We start from the raw sequence: 19,018 nt of genomic DNA on the forward strand, positions 1-19,018 counted from the left end.
TGCTAATTCATTTAGATATGTTCAATTTAAAGATTAGATTGTAGGCCAGTCAAAAACCACTGTAGTCCTCATGTTTAATGTTTTTAGATACATCAACATCCAAATATGAAATATACGGCTTCTTAAATGTTGGAATTTGAAGAACCAAAGAAATGTAAGGCCCACTGGAGCAACAGAGAGTGTGTGACGTCCCCATTCAGAGTCAAACCAGGACACTGAGCTCATATTGTATGCGCCTTTACCTTTAAATTTATAGACGTTTTAACTTTTTAAATGTACACGAACGAGCACAGAACCCACTTGTTCTTGTGTATATCAAACTATAAGTAATTTGTGCTTCCAGCCACGTAAACTGTATTGTAGGGAAACATATTATTGTATATTGTTCATTTAAAAACTGAAAAAATGCTTCAAATGTATAAATAGTTTCATGTTGGTCCAGACTTGAGTTTTGGGAGGAGGCCCTGCTGTGTGAAGGACTTCTGTTTTTCTTATCGTCATCTTCACCTTTAACCTTCCAGCACGACGATCGCGATGGTGAGAAAACCTGGATAGACAACCGAGGAAGAGGCCGGGGCTCCTTCCCTCCTCGCCGGGGACGCTTTGTCTACCGTAAGGGGGGCAGCAGCCCGAAGTGGACCCACGACATGTTCCAGGGAGGGGAGGAGCGGGAGCTGGGAGACGACAACATAGAAGTCGACCGTAAAGAAATCAAGAATGCTGGAGACGCCCTGAAGCAGTAGTCCATCATCATCATCATCAACATGTTCACAAGCGTCTCAGTGTTTCAGAGCGGTTACCGTGACGATGAAGGGGTTATTCTTCTCTGTTTTCCCCTCCTCGTCATCACATCATTTAACGGTTAAAATATTCAGTGAGTTTGAGCCTTCTCACAGTTAAAGTGAAGAAAGAACTGTAACTGACTTGAATGAAGAGCAGCACTCTGTTACTTTCGTACGTGAGGTTAGCTTCATTTTTTTTTTTAATGGTGATGGTGAGTTTTGATTTTGCAGCAGGTCGACTTAATCGTATCTTTTTTTTTTAAGGGAGAAATTACTGAGGCAACAAAGTTCAAATATTAATGTTCTCTGAAAATAAGAAACGCATTTGTGCCTTAGAAAATAATAATCTGTTTAAGGCACGACGTCAGCGTGGGAAGTCATTAGACGAAGATGTCCATGTTGTTGTTTTTCTTTCTGTGTGTTTGGGGCTCTGATAAATCTTTGATGTTACTGCATGAACCGTTTGATTCATACCTCGCTCCACGGGACCAATCAGAAGCGGGCTCAGGACTCGTCAAGGTATCAAACATGAAAGTTACCATCCGTTGAACCCCCAAACGATTGGTGTCTGTCACTCATATTACCCGAGCTTTTTCATATAGTGCCACTTCACCTGTATTTCTCTTTAGGAAGTGAAGACATTTTTATGTGTGTGTGTGCGCTACAGTATATTCTCATTGATTGTGGGTGTTTTCAGTTAAAAACAAAGTGTAAATTGTAAAGAATTGGCTTCAGACTGAACAAAGCTGTAGGTTTTTCTGCCTCTGTCATATCAACTTAGCTAAGTGGCTACCTTTTTGTTTAGACTTTTAATTAAAAACAAATGGATATTACAAAAGGCTAATACATGTATAGAATTATAAGACCTAAATTATTGTAATCTTAACATCTGGGGGAGGGAAAAAATAAAAGCCGAATATGGTTTGGGTTTCTTTTTAAATGCAGCAGTTGCAGTAATATTCAAGCAAAAAAAGACCTGCAGTTTAACTTCTGTCAGAGAACATGAAAAAAGTGAAGTGAAACCCTGAAACATTTCGTCAAAGGCAATGATGAAGGTGTGTTTTTAAGAGTTGACGACACAAACTAGAAGAGCTGGTTTTGTGAATCTCACCGTGCTGCTTCGTCCCACTTTTGACTGTACTGCATGTACGAAACACGACTGTAGGACTGTACCTTTCTCTTTTGTTAAATCTGAAGCTGAAAACTTTTTTACTGTTCTCAAGAGCTTTGAAGTACTTGTCTTTTCATTTTCAATAGATGTTTGTTTCTTTGATTCAGGGCAATTCTGTGAGTGTGAATTATTTTTATTTTTAGACCTACAAATGAACAGACTGTAGAAATGTTAGACAGCCCACTGTGTTCAATGGTTTGTGATTTACTTCATTGTTTGGGGTCTCACATGCAGCCTGTGTAAAAATATTAATACTTGCAAAAATCAACCATTTTTTTCCCTTAATTTCTTTTTCTTCTGACCTTATTAAAAGCCAATATGTATAAAAGTATTGAAGTGGTAACTTTAAGCTTGGCCACAAACCGGACCGTATGATTATGTTCATTATCGATTAATCTGTCCATTATTTAGAAGCTCTGTGTGTTTTTATGCAAAAATCTTCACTTGTAAAGTAATTGGTAACTAAAGCTGTCAAATAATTGTTGTAAAGTACAATATTTCCCTCTGAAATGTAGTGGAGCAGAAGTAGAAAGTAGCATGAAAAGAAGAGACTAAAGGAAGCTCCCCTACATGTGATAAAATCCCCAAAATTCACCAAGTGTTAAGGTGGTAAAACAATATTGAACATGTTTTTATCTGTTAAAGAGGAACCACAAACAGTCACAGAATGAGCACACACCATCAGCTCACGAGTGTCTTAATTTTGTCAGTATTGAGAGTTGTTTTCTCTAAAAAAAAAAACAACCCAAAAACAATCTCCAATTCAGCCACTCGTAACATGACACTGGACACAGGCGCTCCAGTTGTAACATAAAAAGCCTTTTCTTGGACGCAGGAGGAAAATCCAGCCAACAGAAAATGAAATGGACCGTCTCCTGGGACGTCGCTTGGATCCACTTGGTGAAGCTTTGCATTGGTAACATCTACAGTACGGCCGAGGCAAAGGAACCCTTTCACCAACAGACGTGTGTTCAGAAGAGAGGGCTGCAGTGTTGGAGCTGAAACTGGGAGGGAAGGTGATGGGAAAAGGGAAACACAGGAAGTGATGGGGTCAGAGACAAACTGGGAAAGGACTGGAGGGTTTCTGTGGGAAGCTGACTTCTCAGCTAAGATTAGAAGTAAATTAAATTGAATATTTTCATGTTTTTTGGACTGTTGGTCAGACAATTGATTATTCAGAAAGGAATAACGTTAGTATATCATTAGCTCAGTCCAAAGTCATATTCAATTTACTATCATACAAGACAAAGAAATCAGCAAGTCTTCACACTTGTGAAGCTGGAACCAGAGAACATTGGGCAGTTTTGCTTGAAAAACTGTGGTAGAGAGTAACTAAATACATTTACTCAAGTACTGTAATTTGAGGTATTTGTACTTTACTTGATTATTTACATTTTATGCTTTATACTTATACTACACTACATTTGAGAGGCAAATCATTCTCAAACTACCCAGCAGATAAAGTTTAAAGTAATTATAGTCCGAGAACATAATAAACATTATTCTGAAATGGGACATGCTGCATAATGAGTAGCCTGCTTTTACTTTTGGTACTTTAAGTATACTTTGATGCTTATACTTTTGTACTTTTACTTACTTGGTGTATTTCCGGGCTATTTCTTGGGCTGGACTAGTTACTTCCTGGAGTCTCCCGTGGTTGCCTGGCAACCTCGTAGTAACGACAATAGAAGCGCCGGTAGGCTAAGCTAATCTAGCCGTCTCTCGGCTCCAGCTAATGCTAACGTGCTGACCATGTAGACATAAGTGGTATCGATCATTTCATCTAATTCTCGGCAAGAAAGCGAAAAAGCGCATTGTTTGACACACAAAATAATGACAGATGGGCTCTGCTACATCCAGTGACACGTACGTGTCGTGTTGTTGATTCAAAAAGTGGTTAAACTTTTAATTATTCACATTGCAAAGATGGTAAAATATAATATAAATGAAGCCAAATATGTGTCACAAGCAATACAATACGAACTCTATGGAGACCAAAAGCGTTCAATATTAAATTAGTGAAGAAGACATTATGAAACAAATAATCACATTAATAAATACAGACAAAATGTGTATAATTTAATACTGACATTGTGAAATAATTCAATACATTTTGTCTGTATTTATTCATATGATTACTTCATAATGTCTTCTTTATTTAGGGACTGTACAGAAGTTATTAGGGGGAGAAAAGGAGGAGGGTATTGTAATTTTTCTTGAGGCTGAAGGTAAACATTTTGTTTTTTCTTGTCCTAAATTTGTATTTCATTTTATTTAAATTGGGGTACACAATTAAACAAGTTGACGGTGTTGCAGTTTGTTTTAGCTTGCACCACCATGAGGTCAACATTTCAATTCATCAATTTCCTGCAAAACTAACGACATTCCCATCAAGCCTCAGCTGTTCTTTGTGGTTTTTTACTAATTGGCAAATGTTAGCATGCTAACATGCTCGACTATGATGGTAAACATGTTGAACATTATACCTGCTAAACATCAGCATTCTAGCAGTGTGAGCATGTTAGCATGTAAACAGTCCCTTATGTCAATATTGAACTCTTTGGGTCGCCATACAAATCAAGGTGAAACGGTTTTCTATCCACTGTGTATTTCCTGCACTTTGAGTGTTCGGTGGATTTTTAGGGCACAGTTAAAGTGTCTGTTAGTGGTAATGCACTCGTCCAATAGTCCCCGTCCCTGTGACCAGGATGTCCGGTTGTCCGTTCCTCCAGATCTCCCTGACGATTCGTTCCCTCTCCTCCAGACGTCGCGCCTTCTCCAGCTCCTCTGCTGACGCGAACACATTCACGCTCCTCAGAGTACCGTTAGACTGGCTGCTGCGATCACTCATGGGCCCCATTGTCACTTTAGGGACCTCCGCCTCCTCCTCATCCTCCTCCGCGATACTCTCATCATCCTCTTCCTCGCTGGACTCCTTCAGCTGTCTCCTCTCGGGGGAAGGGGGAGGCCTGCTGTGGCGGCGAGTCCTGCAGGCGATGCCGGCCACCAGGAGGCACAACGCCATGAGCAGGCCGAAACAGACGCCCATCATGAAGTAGAGGGCGAAGCTCTCTGGATTGGCTGAGTGGGCAGAAAACACAACGGAGGATCTCTAATCTCTAATGTCTGTACGGTTAATATGAAACTACAGCTCGCAGACGTTTAGCTTAGCTTAGCATAAAGACTGTTAACAAAGGAGATACAACGGTTTACTCAGGGAGCTTTAGAGCTGCTGGTTGGACAGAGCCAGGCTAGCTGTTTCCCTCCATTTCCAGTCTTTGTGCTAAGCTAAGCTAACTGTCTGCTGGCGGTAGCTTTATATTTGGCGCTCAGAAAGGAAAGTAGTAGCAAGAAGTGTTTCTCCTTTAATAGTTTTTAGAGGTCTGAAGAAGTAAAAGTATACAGTATTTGTCAAGAAAAACTACATTTTGTGTCTTATTTCCTACACTGGTAATCATGTTAGGACCCCACAGATTCATGCCCTGACCCATAGAGGGAGTCCCGAGCCCCAGATTGGGAACCACAGTTATAGACAAGCTGAGGTTTTACCTTTGATGTGAGCGTAGGTCGCCATGCTGTTACTGAGCAGCTCCATGTCTCTCTTAACAGGCTCCATCCTGATTCACTGTGGCTTCAAATATCTACCATCTCCAGGACTTTCTTTCACACACCGAACTCCCGGACTCTCCACCAACAACAGATCCTGTCACCAACAAACACAAGCAGACATTAATGCTTCAACCATATATATTAATCTTTAATAAGGAACAAATTGTGCCACTTTTAAACCCACTGGGGTTTTAGCTCATCCCCACCCATCATTTCTGTGATCTAAACTGGTGTCAGAGGTCAGTAGACGAGGACATCCTGTTCCTCGTAAGTGTTTTACACTCAGGCCTGCGGTGAGGACAGCAACGTGAGGCCCTCTGTGTCCGATAGGGATGCTTATATTTATGACGTCAGTGCCTGAGGAGGCTCTTTTCCGGCATCCAGGAAATTCATTTCTTTTGCTCTTTTTTCCCCCACAGAGGAAGTTACACGACAGATTTCACATGTTGCTCAGACTTTGAATCACATGTCACATACGGGAGGCAAACTCCAGCTAATAACAAACTCTTATTACAAAAAATGCATATTTTCGTTTTGGTTTATTTTGCCCAGGTTTTGAGGGTTTATAAATTGTAACTAATGGCTTTATTAATGGTTAATAAATCACAAATCTACAATGCTTTATGGATCAGTTATGAGCCATTAATTAAGAACCATTTTTTCCAGATTGTGATAATCCCTTTTGTTAGTTTTTATCTTTTCTATCTGGTAATAATGCAGTTATAGAAGTTGGTAATTTGTTAATAAATGCTTATCAGTTTCTTGCTTTCTGCAGTAAATGTGTAAAGGTTAGTAGGTCAAACTTAATAAACGGTTGGTACATAATAATCTGTAGTTGAAAATGTTTAATAAGTTGTTGATGAATGGATTTTGAATGGACCTCATAGGAACTACTTTCTACAGAAAAAAAATTGTCCCCAAAAATGTAATTTGGATGAGGCGATCCTTTAAGAGAGCGAGAGAAGATGAGGTTTGTTAGCTGAGGCTGAAGTGGAGGATTTGGTATGAAACCCTGTCACAGATGGTCCCACGGTTACAGTAAAGCTTGATGTAAACATGATGACTGATATTTCCCACCCCCTCACATTCCCTGTCATTACAACAACAATGTGCGTGGGAGCCGAGATGTTTTTCTTTCTGGTGCTTTCTCTTGATGTGTATTATTTGATACTAAACATAAAAGGAATCTTTTCATAAAATGATATACAGTACAAAGTTGTCACGTATGCAGTGTTCCAGGTGGATAACTAGCAGATGTTGGGGCTCCATACTGATAAGACTCATTATAGTTTGGGAGTCTCCCTTGGAATGTGGGAGTTATACGATAGAGGTCTCTTGTCCTTGACCCCTAGACTGCTGTCCAAATAACTCGTATATCATAGGTTTTGGGGTACTGAGGGACACTAGGGAAAGATAAGTTTATAGATTTATGAGTTATAATAGGACCCTATGTATGCCTAAATGTATAAAGGACGAGGTTGAACAGTGTTCGAGGCAGCAGTACTGATTCGGCTACGGGTGCTGTCCAGGTTAAGATGCGCATGCCTGTTGATCCTGATCTTTGATGCAAATAAAGAATATTATGTGAAAAGTCAGTATCAGCGGAGTCTCCTTCCATCATCAAATCATCGCCTACATCTGGGGAATGAAGAAGAAATTAACGACAGAACTTGGCGTCACGAACAGGATTTGATGCATCCGAATTGACAGCTTAACCCACGAACTACCACATCAAGACGTCAGGTGAGGTTGGTTCGTTTGGTTAGAGCTGTTGGTTGCACTAATAAGAAGAATCTGTGTTGATGTGGTGGTGTGTTGGTGGTGAAAGTGAGACTCTGTCTAAATTAATGTAATACTAAGGATGTAAAAGATAGAAATAAGTGAAAAGAGAAATAAACGGTAGAAGAAAAAGGAATAATGTTTAAGGAAATAGCTATATGAGTAACAATAAAAGTGTGCTAAAATAACCATGCAGTCAGATTAATGAAGTACAGGGCCCGTATTCTTCTTTAACAGTCAGACATGTGTAAATTTAGACATTGTGTGAAAGTTAGCTTTGAATAGTCAAATTGGTATTGGTAAAAATAGTAAAATTAAGGATCCTGGGCCCAGGATAGATAGTTAGATAATTGGTTAAAAGAGAAATGGTTAAGAGAAAAATGGTTAAAAGAGAAATGATTAAAAGAGAAATGGTTAAAAGAGAAATGGTTAAAAGAGAAATAGTCAGTAAGATAGTTAGTTAAAAGAGAAAAATGGTTAAAAGATAAAGTGAAGATAGAAAATAAGAGAAGATAAAGATTAAGAAAAGTGAAAAGAGAAATGAGAAAAACATAAGGGAATAAGTTCAAGCGCTGGGGGTGTGTTTGAGAGCTGATGTGTGTGTGCTGCAGGATTTTTGCTGCTGGACGGTCCGTCTCTGTCTTTGTGTGTATGTTGTGTGTGGTATGGTAGTGTGTGTGAGGCTGTGGAATGTTTTTTGTAATGTGTACTTGATATATATGTAGTAGAATTTTTTAGACATATAGGTTGTGATTGGCTGCAGGAGATTAACAATTCATAAGGCAAGATATTTTTGTTGATACAGTGTTAAAAAACCAATGAGCTCTTTTCGAAGGGACTTTATAATGTGATGAAAACATGAGCCCAAAAAGGAGGACATTTACAATTGTGTAAGAGAATGAGCCCATTCAGGGACATTAATAGTTTGATATAATTGTATAAGAGAATGAGCCCATTCAGGGACATTTATAGTTTGATAATATAATGAGCCTCTTTGGGACATTTTATAATAATAATAATAATAATAAGATATGAGCCTTTGCTAGGTCTGAAGACCGGCAGGGACAGTTTGTTTGCATAAACACTAGACAATAATTTGAGAACTTAAAAGGGAAAGAAAATCTCCTGATAAAAAGTATTAAAATGTGTTTTTCTGTGGTTGGTGGATTGTGCAGAAAGTAGAGGAGAAGATTGGATGGATAAAGGATAAATTCTGTATTTCGGCTGTTGATTGGGAAGATATGGTTCTGGCTTTTGAGTGTACCTCGTCTCTGTCTTTGTGCTTCATACACTGAGTTAATTTTTCTTCAGGAGAGTTGGGCCGGATGTTTGCTCCCCGACAGTCAGTGTAAACTGGAAGTCTTTGTTACTTTCAAGAGGCGGAGAAAAGAGTGGTGTCTCATTTTTGAAGGCGGCTTCTTCTAAAAAGAAGAGATCAGTGAGTGAGCCCCCCCACTTTTTTCTTTTTCTCTCTCTGTGTAAAACAGAAAGAGAAAAGGGACAGAGAACTAGAGGACACGCCAGATTGAAATTATATTAAAATACTTATTCTTTAAATTCATAAATTGATAAAAGTATGTATGAATATAATGAATTGTGATACATTTAATTAAGTTAAAATTGTTTAAAGAGAAACTCTTATAAAAATATACTCAATATGACAGAATAAAATAACCCGATGGTAAATAGAGTGTGCAAACCTCATTGAATTATTCATTGGCAGATATACAAAGAGCAAGGATAAGAATAAGACATTGAAATTGTTGTTTTGTTTTCTCTTTTTCTTCCTATACCCAACTATGAGGGTATGAGAGTGGGGGAAGACAGGAGATGGAAAGTGTTTGAATTCGGACCCTCCAAGAGACAAATGAGAAAAACATCTGGCAGTTCTTCACATCCATCAAGGCTTGCGGATGACAGCATGTGTGGATCCTGAATCCAGCTCAATCAAGGCCAGTGCATTTATCCACGAACTCTTTTAACAAATATCTGTAGTCACCTACATACATATACACTCACTTATAGCTAATATTATTTCAAAATAGTCATATAACTTTCCTTTTCAATTATTGGTATTTAGTTTGGGGTTCATAAAATACATTTAGGGGATATTATATATTACACTTGAAGGCTTGGCAACGGACTGATCAACTGATGCATTTAATCTCATAGTGGAGTAGTATTGATTTAATTACTTATTTGTGAACGGTTGATTTGATTCAAATGCAGTTGAAAGCTGCAGAAGAGGATTTCATTGTCTGAGCATGATCTTGTTTGATTTGAGTTGAGATTAAGTGTTGAAATAATTTGGCAATTTAAGATTTTGTTTTTGGACCACTAAACCTTTGGTTTCCTTTGAGGTTGGCAAATTCAGTAGTTTTTTCTGGATTGTTTTTGATAATAAGGTGCTTCATAAATGTACTTTTAATTTAGTTTTGATATAATACGAGAGTACAGGGAAGCCATCACAATGTCAAAGATGGACACTAAAATTATGAAAGCAATTACCCCTGTTGATGTAGTACAGAAGAATAATCCTCTTGTCAAAGGTGTTTCAGAAATGTCGAAAAAATGGAGCAAGCGTTGGCCGGACATTGATCAACCCTGGCCAGTGGAAGGCACTCTTAACCCAGATGTGATTAAAACAATGCAAGTGCTGGTGGCTACTTATAAAGTAGGGCAAAAGAAAGGTAAGAAGGGACAAAAACGTAAGGACAAGAGACAGACCGAGCTTGGCATTTTGCAGTTATTTGAGAGTGAGGGACAGAAAGTAGTAAAAGCCGCAAAGGAAAGGAGAGAAAGAACGGAAGAAGAAATAGGGAAAAATGTGAAGGAAACAGAAAAGTTAATGGCAAAGGTCAATGCTCCATTCTCACATACTGCCTCAGTAAAGAAGCCCCCACCTTATGAGGAAAAGGTGCAGCTCACTGATGTGTATCCTCAGCTCCCAGTGATCAGCCAGGAGGGCAATTACCACATCAAAGATGAAGATGAGCGAATAATCGAAATGGGAAAAGCCAAAACAACCATAAAAATGTATCCGACCTCCAAATCCAAGAAGAAGAAGACACACCGAAGAGATTTGAGTAGACTGAGGTTCAAAAGGATGGAGTTGGGAGATGAGAGTCAGAATGACTCGGATGAGGCCATTGGGGGATATAGCCAAACAGTCAAAAAGATATTGACTAAAGCAGAAGAAAGAGGATGTAGATCAGTCAGGAGTCCAGAGGAGAGTGACACGGATAAGAGCGAAGATGGAGCCAGTGATGAAGATTTGGAGGATGAGGGTCTTTCATTTCTTTTCCCTACAGCATCCAGTACTGGGAAGGAAGACGAGAGACAACAGGCCTTAAGAGAGGTTGAGAATACTCTGAGCAGATGTCAACTGGACCTTGAAGAATCTATCAGCACAGAGCGCAGACAGGTATTGAAGAAGCAGATACAGGACCTGCGGGCAACGGGAAGAGAATTGCGAAAGAGAATAGTTCAAAAAGCAGACTCTTCAAAATATGCACTACGCCCAAGGAAGGAAAGGGATTTGGATAAGATTTGCCCAGTGGTCATTCGAGGTAGGAATCTGGAGTATAAGCCCTGGCAAAATACAGATATGTCTGACATTCTTGGAAAATTACCTACTCTTCAAGATGGAGCACATCCTTGGATCGCTAAGCTGGAAGAAGTTTTGGTGGGGACACAGCCTGCCATGGGAGACATTAAGAGACTTCTGGCCAGTCTCCTTGGGATCCCAACTATGCAAGAGATTCTGCAAAATGCAGGACTTGATCGATATATGGGGACTGCAGTAAATGATCCGGAGTTGTTTGCTGCCAGTAGAGGTCAATTTTGGAGAGCATTGAGAGACATGTTCCCAACAAATGTACATCCTGACAATATTCTCATTGAGCCATTGGGTTCACAGGAAAACCCGAGGGCTTACGTGTCAAGGGTTCATCAAGTTTGGAGAAATATAACAGGGAATGATCCGGATTTGAATCGGATGGAGCAATCAATCTTGCGAGTTAAGCTACAGAAAGGGCTGCCCCTGCCAGTGAGGAGCAAACTGGCCGAGGTGGTTGGACTCGGAAGCATGACAAGAGGTGTCTACATGGATCATATAGCACACCAAGTGGAACTATATCGGAAAAAGGAGCAAGACCAGAAAGAACAGGACCAGGAGACTCTCAGAAAACTTAATCAAATACAATTGGTAGATAACAAAAAGAAGGACAAAAACCAAGCCGTGGTTATGCAGAGTCAGTCCCAGCCAAATCAACCACCACAAACTCAGCCAGGACAGATCCAATTTCAACCACCACAGTCATCATTTGTGACTCCCGTCGCTCCCTTTTCACAACCAGGTTTTGGCCAGTCACAATTGTGGAGAGGAAGAGGACAAGGAAATCAAGGAAGAGGAAGAGGAGGATATTTTAATCCTAATTTCCAACAGTCGACTGAAGGATGTTATAATTGTGGACAGATGGACCACTTTGCTTGTGAATGCTACAGGTCAATAGGAGGCTTCAGAGGAGGCTTCAGAGGAGGCTACAGAGGCAGAAGCAGAGTTGGGTTTACCACCGTGCTACAGAGCAATGGTGGGAGTTCATTTGATGTATGACAAAGCGTCAGCTGTGACTATGGGTTATCCTGTGACAATTCTTACCCATCACAGTCTCAGAAATCTTTTAAATTATGGCAAATATACATTGACAATGCCTAGGCTCAGAGACTATCATAGACTCTTGGAACAGGAAGATGTTACCCTGGCAAGATGTGCCACAGTAAATCCAGCTGAAAATTTGCCAACTCCAGAGGATGGGGAGCCACACGATTGTGTTCTAGAAGCAGAGAAATACTCAAGACTCAGGTCAGATTTGCAAGCTCTTCCATTGCAAGAGGCAGATCTGGAGTATTGGACTGATGGGTCCTGCTATCGAGTAGGAGACACATTGAGTGCTGGCTATGCAGTAGTGAAAGCACAAGGAACTGAATTTGTTGTTGAGAAAGCAGAAGTAATACCACAGCCTGCATCGGCACAACTTGCTGAGCTAGTGGGGCTGACAGAAGCATGTTTGTTGGCAGAAGGAAAACGGGTGACAATATATACAGATTCTGCTTATGCGCATAATGTGTGTCACTTGTTTGGAGCAGTGTGGAGAAATCGAGGATTTAAGAAAACGGATGGTTCTCCTATACAGCATCATGCTCAGATAATGAAGTTGTTGCATGCTATGATGAAGCCTAAAGAAATAGCAATAGCTAAGTGTGCTGCGCATAAAAAAGACATGTCAAGGGTCACACTCGGTAATAAAGCAGCAGATGAGGCTGCAAAAGCAGTCACAGGAGCAGATAAATTGGGCAAGGTCTTTCTGGTCACTCATGAGGTAGACTTGGAAGATAAAATGACACTCAGAGATGTGGTTTCAATGCAGGAAGCTGCCTCTAGGATAGATAAACAATTGTGGCAAGATCGAGGAGCCACCCAAGATTCCACTGGTCTGTGGCGAAACCATGAAGGATTGATGGTAGCACCACCAGACCTACTAGGTTTGATGATTCAAGAAGCACATGGGCTAGCTCATGTCTCAAGGGGGGAAGTAAGGAGAAAGATAACGAAAGAGTACGGTTTTTGGGCACCTTATTTGCTTGAACAAATTGATTATGTCATAGGCAGATGCACTATCTGTTTAAAAAATAATGTTCGGAGAGGTTTGACAGTCCCTCCTGGTCACATTCCAACTCCGACAGGTCCCATGCGTGAGTTGGTTGTGGATTTTGTTGACATGATAAAACCAATTGAAGGCAAAAGATACATGCTTGTTGTAGTGGATAGATTTTCACGATGGCCTGAGGCTTGTCCTACCAAGCGGAAGGATGCTCAGTCTGTTGCTAAGTTCTTGTGTCGTGAGGTCATAGGTAGATGGGGACTTCCAGATCGTATATCCTCAGATAATGGTAAAGAGTTTGTGGATAAAACGGTAAGATTGATTCTACAGAAATTGGGAATTAAACAGCGTCTAGGAGCTGTTTACCATCCGCAAAGCCAAGGAGCTTGTGAAAAAATGAATGGTGTGTTGAAAAATCGCATTGTTAAGATATGCCAACACACGGGTCTAACTTGGGATGATAAGTTTACATTCCAAATTGGATTTGGAATGGTAAAGGGGGGAAATAGAAAATTGAATTGTAACATTTGTAAAATTTCTCTACATTCCATTATACATTTCATAAATATGCCATCATTTTGACAATAGGATTATGAACTGAACATGGTGAAAATATGAAAACAAGGTGAATTAATTGCAAACTACTATACTGCATCTGATGTTTTTGCAAAGATATTGGCTGGTGTTTTCTCTTTTCCCAGGACAATAATGGGGAGAGCAATGTGAAGGTGGAAGCTTGTCCAGGGATCCCCACAGTCTCCATGGACTCAAACACTCACACATGGACATTGAAAATGGACAAGGGGACCCTGAACAAGGATACTGTAACAATAAAATTGATAAATCTTATTCAGAACACTATGGGGACTATATTCAATTGTTTAGTATGTTAGTATAGTTTTTTATATTCATACATTATTGCGTTTTGTTTATTAATTTGTAACCTGTGTTAGTAATGGCTACGTTATATGTCCTTATATACATCACTACAGGGGACATTGAAGTAGAACAATTAGTTTAGTCAACAATGATCTTGTTCAATTAAAGGTGTTCTTGACTTTTATATAATTACATGAGTGATAATCAAGTGTGTATAACATGGGGTATAAGACTGAGGAAAAGAAAATGTTTTTGGGGTTTATTCATTGTAATTGTTTTGAGTAGAATGTTTTCTGTTATGTTGTGGATACCTTAGGATCTCAGCTTTTTGTTTTGTTTCGGTGGTTAGGGATAGTAATGTTAGGTAGGGAAAGGTCCACTGGAAGGTGCGATGGGTCGACCAGCCTGACTTTGGACATTTTTAATTTTTTTCTGAGTATTCCTATACGTATTTGCTTAACATTCTGCTCTTACAGTATTTTTAGAACCCTTATTTCTTAATTAGCTTGGAGTGCCTGATCGGTGGTTGCCTTGGGCAGAGGGACCATGAGAGAGTTTTCCTGTCTTGATTGTTTGATGGATATTAAAGGAAAGATGGCTGCCAGACAGGTTTTTCGCTCTCATACTCCGCAAATATACCAAATTTCAAAATTTGTTATATTACAAAATTCATATATCACTGAGGCTATGCTGTAACAAGCATGGATGGAAGGGATTTCATGAGTATTCTGTGTGTGTCATTAGATGACACTTACGTGGCCAATTGCAAATATGACTCTTTTATTTTTCATGTATTGCGGGACTTAAAAAGTCCCGAGGGGGGAAATATGATGTGTATTATTTGATACTAAACATAAAAGGAATCTTTTCATAAAATGATATACAGTACAAAGTTGTCACGTATGCAGTGTTCCAGGTGGATAACTAGCAGATGTTGGGGCTCCATACTGATAAGACTCATTATAGTTTGGGAGTCTCCCTTGGAATGTGGGAGTTATACGATAGAGGTCTCTTGTCCTTGACCCCTAGACTGCTGTCCAAATAACTCGTATATCATAGGTTTTGGGGTACTGAGGGACACTAGGGAAAGATAAGTTTATAGATTTATGAGTTATAATAGGACCCTATGTATGCCTAAATGTATAAAGGACGAGGTTGAACAGTGTTCGAGGCAGCAGTACTGATTCGGCTACGGGTGCTGTCCAGGTTAAGATGCGCATGCCTGTTGATCCTGATCTTTGATGCAAATAAAGAATATTATGTGAAAAGTCAGTATCAGCGGAGTCTCCTTCCATCATCAAATCATCGCCTACATCTGGGGAATGAAGAAGAAATTAACGACACTCTCCAGGGAGAATGAAATCATGCCCTGCTCCAATCACTGCCACCGGGGGCTTGAGTCGCTCTCCCACCCTGATCTTTATCCTGGTGATTCTTGGCAGACCCTGTTCACTCTCAAAGGCTTTCTTTTTTTTTTTTTTAAATTGTTTTGGGTGGGCAATTACACTGGTAGTCGCTTCGGTGGCTGACTCAAGGTTCACTGACTCATGGGAACCAGTGGGTCTCAACCAGCGCTGCCTTCTGTTCGGCATTTAACTCACAGACAGAAGAAGCACGACTCCATCTGCACCCTCAATTTGCGGCCCCCAGACCTTAACTACATAAGTGGGCAATTTAGTTTTCGGTTCAGCTGGTGTAAAGTCAAACAGCATTTGTTTTAAGTACAGACTTTACACCGTGTAGTTCTTTATGCCCACTTATCAAACTTAAAACAAGTCATATTTTCTGTTATTTGAGACTTTAAAGGAATAGTTTTTGGGATATATTTGCTTTCTGGCGGAGAGTTAGATGAGAAGATTAATACCACTCGTGCATGTCTATGCGCTAATTATGAAGCTACAGCCAGCAGTTAGCTTAGCTTTAGAGTAAAGACTGGAAAATGGGAAAACAGCAAGCTTGGCTCTGTCCAAGGGTAACAAAACCCGACTAGTAGCACCTCTAAAGCTCACTACTTAACGTGATATCTTGTTTGCTTAAAACCGACGTGTAAAGGGTTCAGTGCCGAAATATTTCTTGCAGCAGTTGCTCCTGACCAAGAAATAGTTCGGCACACAACCCCCCCATAAAAAAGCAAATTGTTGCTTTTACACGTCAGTTTTTGTTGGGATTAAACAAACAAGATATAACGTGTTAATCAGTGACCTTTAGAGATGCTGGAAGGCAGATTTTGTTACCGTAGGACAGAACCAGACGAGCTGTTTCCCCCTGTTTCCAGTCTTTGTGCTAAGCTAACCGTCTGCTAGCAGTAGCTCTATATTTGGCATACAAATATGAAAGTGGATTCATATTTTTTTCTTTAATAGTTTTAGAGGCCTGAGGAAGTAAAACTGTACAGTATTTGTCAAGAAAAATGTGAGACAAATTTAAAAAATGAACCATTTTGTCTAACACGTTATTTTCTTATTTCCTAAGCTAAGCTAACTGGCTGCTGGCTGTAGCTTCGATCTTCCTCTCCGACTCTCGATAAGAAAGCACGAGCATCGTTTTCTTAAAAGAAGTGGAACAGTCTGCTGGTGCAGCGAGAATATTTCTACTCCAATGTGAATCAGTTGTTTCATTGCAAAATCATGTTTAATTCTTCATTCTTGTGTCTTATTCTTTTATATTTTAAGCTCCACTCACTAATTTCTGCAAACAAGTTGATTTCTGTTGGAAACAGGTTGAAATATTCTTACTTTTAATTTTTTTTTCTTTCTTGTTTTAAGATAAGAATATTGTTAGGACTTAATTACAGACAGAAGATGAGATGGAGACCAACAACACGACTAAGTTTAAAAGATTGTGTGTCCTGGCAGAAGCACACTCTTGTGTCACAATAACACTGCACATATATTTTTATGCAGAGCTCCACAGAACTTCAGCCAGTTTGTGGTGAACTTTGTTCGAGCAGGCGGCACAACACAAATACCAGAGGGAGACAAATGTCCATTTTATGCGGCCGCAGACTCGGGCAGACAGATTTAACACCTAACATTTCCAGACAAGTCCAATAACTTCTCAACTTAACTATACACATCCAAAGCCCGGCAGCTGTAGCTGTTTATGTAACCCCGTAAAATGCACTCCCGTTCAACCCTCCCACACTTCCTGCTTAGATAATCCTATTTAAGTCAAAAGATGAAACCTGAAACCATTGAAAATAAGACTTGTTATTTTACAGTAGTCCGTCCTGCTTCCACTGTGTGTTTACAGTCTCTCAGACGGGGAGTTACTTCCATCAGCACAGTACAAAGTGGATAAAAGAGGTCTCGAGAAAGTACAAGACTGCATGAAACAAGCTGCGTTTTCACTTTGAATTTATATTCAAAGTGTTGATGATTCTGGGCACGTTGTAGCTACAGCACCTATAAAGAACTTTATGGTCTGTGGTATTGTAAAGAACATGGTGCAGGCCCTACTAATAAACTAGTTTGCTGCCTTGTTTATTGCCTGACAGCAGAGCAACTGCAGTGTATTTGGGAACATCCTTGTGAAATTGTTTTAAAATATGAGTTTGTTAAAAGGTCAGACAGTCAATTCTCCTGACAGAAAGCCTCCTGTGATGCGCAATAAAAGCTGGATTTACATGAACATTAAATATATTTGAAGGAAAAAAGAGTCAGACCATCACTCACCGTGCTCCTGGATGAGCGCTGCACAGTTAGACAAACAAAGTTTCCAGTGAAAAACAAAGAATTTAGATCCAGATTTGGACCTGGTCTGTCAGCCAACACTTGCATAAGATCCCATAATGTGGACAGAGTCTCAGCGAGAGGTTGTTGGTCACTCAGCGGAGCTGATGTTGCTGCTGGACTGCCGGAGAGGGAGCAGCCCTCCACTATGATCCCCTCCCTGTCATCCTTAAGAGGAGGAGGACCGGCCAGAAACGCTCCAGACTTGCGTTGAGGAGGAGGTGTTTCCTTTTTCTGAGATAAGTGAAACTCATGCACGTACCACTGGCATCTCACACCAAAATAAAAGCCCCAAAATGCAGGTAAACCTCACTACAGAGTCCTCACTTTCATAAAAATCCCCCTTCACTGGAGTTATTCGGCCTGCTGACCAGAGGGAGGTGATCTCTCCTCTGCTGGCCACAAACAGTGAGGTCTGTTCACTGTTAAGCCAGGAGGGTGGGACAGGAAATAGCTAGTCGGCTGCCATGGGCACGGGGCTGCGGTGCTTCAGGGGCTCGTGGATTAATTGAGCTCTTTGTATTTTAATCTCAGCGTTGAGGGAGGGGGAAAAAAAAGAGCTAACAGAGTTTATTAAGCAAACAGTGAAGTGGCACGCAGGGCAGAACCAGCAGGTGCTGTTGTTTATATGTTGTTTATGCACATTTATACTTCTACTCCACTATATATAATCTATATTGTCTATACTCTTTAATGGCATCTTAACTGGGTATTGTCTGTTTCAACAGTGTTGTAACAATGTTTTCATGCTGCCGTATTAGCAAAGTCTCTCTTAAAGCCTAAAGTCCAATATTTCACAAAAAGACAAAGACAAAAAAGTACAAGTCCTTCATTTAAAATGTTACTTAAGAGTACAGAAGTGTTATCAGCAAAATGTATTTAAAGTATCAAAAGTAAAAATACTCACCCCCTGTGAGTGATACATTATTATATAGTACGTCAATAGATTCTTATTACGAATGCATCAATGTGTAAGTAGTATTTTACTGTTGTAGTGGGATAAATCACTGGGGGTTGTGAGATGATTAACAGTTCTGACACACATCTGTTTTAAGTTTGTCTCTAATCTTTGCTTTTTATTGTGAAATATTGGATCTTTTTACTTCTTTGGGCCTTGAGCGTCTATTAAATTGAAGTTTAGAGGGGAAATGTCTCTCTGGTGGAGCTGAAAACAACTCACAGGGGTCCCAACCCAACACTGTTTTTATTAATATAAAGGGGTCACAAGCAAAAAATGTTGGGAAACTCAAGTAAAAAGTACGTTTCCCTCTGAAATGTAGTGGAGTAGAAGTATAAATTAGGATGCAAATACTCAAGTATTGCTTCAAGTACATTTTGCTGATAATACTTACAAAGTAAAGTCAAGCAGGACTTGTTGTAGTGGTACTTTAAGTAAAGGATGCG

At 39.9% G+C, this 19,018-nt stretch overlaps 2 protein-coding genes across 3 annotated transcripts in view; one reads left to right on the forward strand and one right to left on the reverse strand.

Moving 5' to 3' along the window:
* thrap3b (thyroid hormone receptor associated protein 3b) overlaps nucleotides 1–2,222 on the forward strand; it is a 14,086-nt gene extending 11,864 nt beyond the window's left edge. The window contains exon 11 of the mRNA XM_070921383.1: nucleotides 522–2,222. Within this exon, the coding sequence (XP_070777484.1) occupies nucleotides 522–743 (222 nt within the window). The 3' untranslated portion in view covers nucleotides 744–2,222. The remainder of the gene's footprint in view (nucleotides 1–521) is intronic.
* Nucleotides 1,683–17,962, reverse strand: eva1bb (eva-1 homolog Bb (C. elegans)). 2 transcript variants are annotated; one of them, XR_011598755.1, is made up of 4 exons: nucleotides 17,558–17,962; nucleotides 5,503–5,656; nucleotides 3,551–5,034; nucleotides 1,683–2,957 (listed from the first exon to the last, which is right to left on the reverse strand). XR_011598755.1 is itself a non-coding variant. In XM_070921384.1 (3 exons), exons 2-3 carry the CDS (start codon nucleotides 5,567–5,569, stop codon nucleotides 4,616–4,618), a joined length of 486 nt encoding a protein of 161 aa, XP_070777485.1. In that variant the 5' UTR covers nucleotides 5,570–5,656; nucleotides 17,558–17,962; the 3' UTR covers nucleotides 1,683–4,615. The 2 variants fall into 2 exon arrangements, 1 of the variants encoding a protein (XP_070777485.1); XM_070921384.1 differs by having other exon boundaries at nucleotides 1,683–5,034.
* Nucleotides 17,963–19,018: the final 1,056 nt, after the last annotated feature.

Source organism: Enoplosus armatus, chromosome 16, assembly GCF_043641665.1.
Source record: "Enoplosus armatus isolate fEnoArm2 chromosome 16, fEnoArm2.hap1, whole genome shotgun sequence".
NCBI classification, from domain to species: Eukaryota; Metazoa; Chordata; class Actinopteri; order Centrarchiformes; family Enoplosidae; genus Enoplosus; species Enoplosus armatus.

Coding starts and splice junctions, on each gene's coding strand:
- eva1bb (XM_070921384.1), bottom strand. CDS start 5,569: ATGGAGCCTGTTAAGAGAGACATGGAGCTGCTCAGTAACAGCATGGCG. Junction 5,035..5,502: donor GACCTACGCTCACATCAAAG/GTAAAACCTCAG, acceptor CTGCCCACTCAG/CCAATCCAGAGAGCTTCGCC.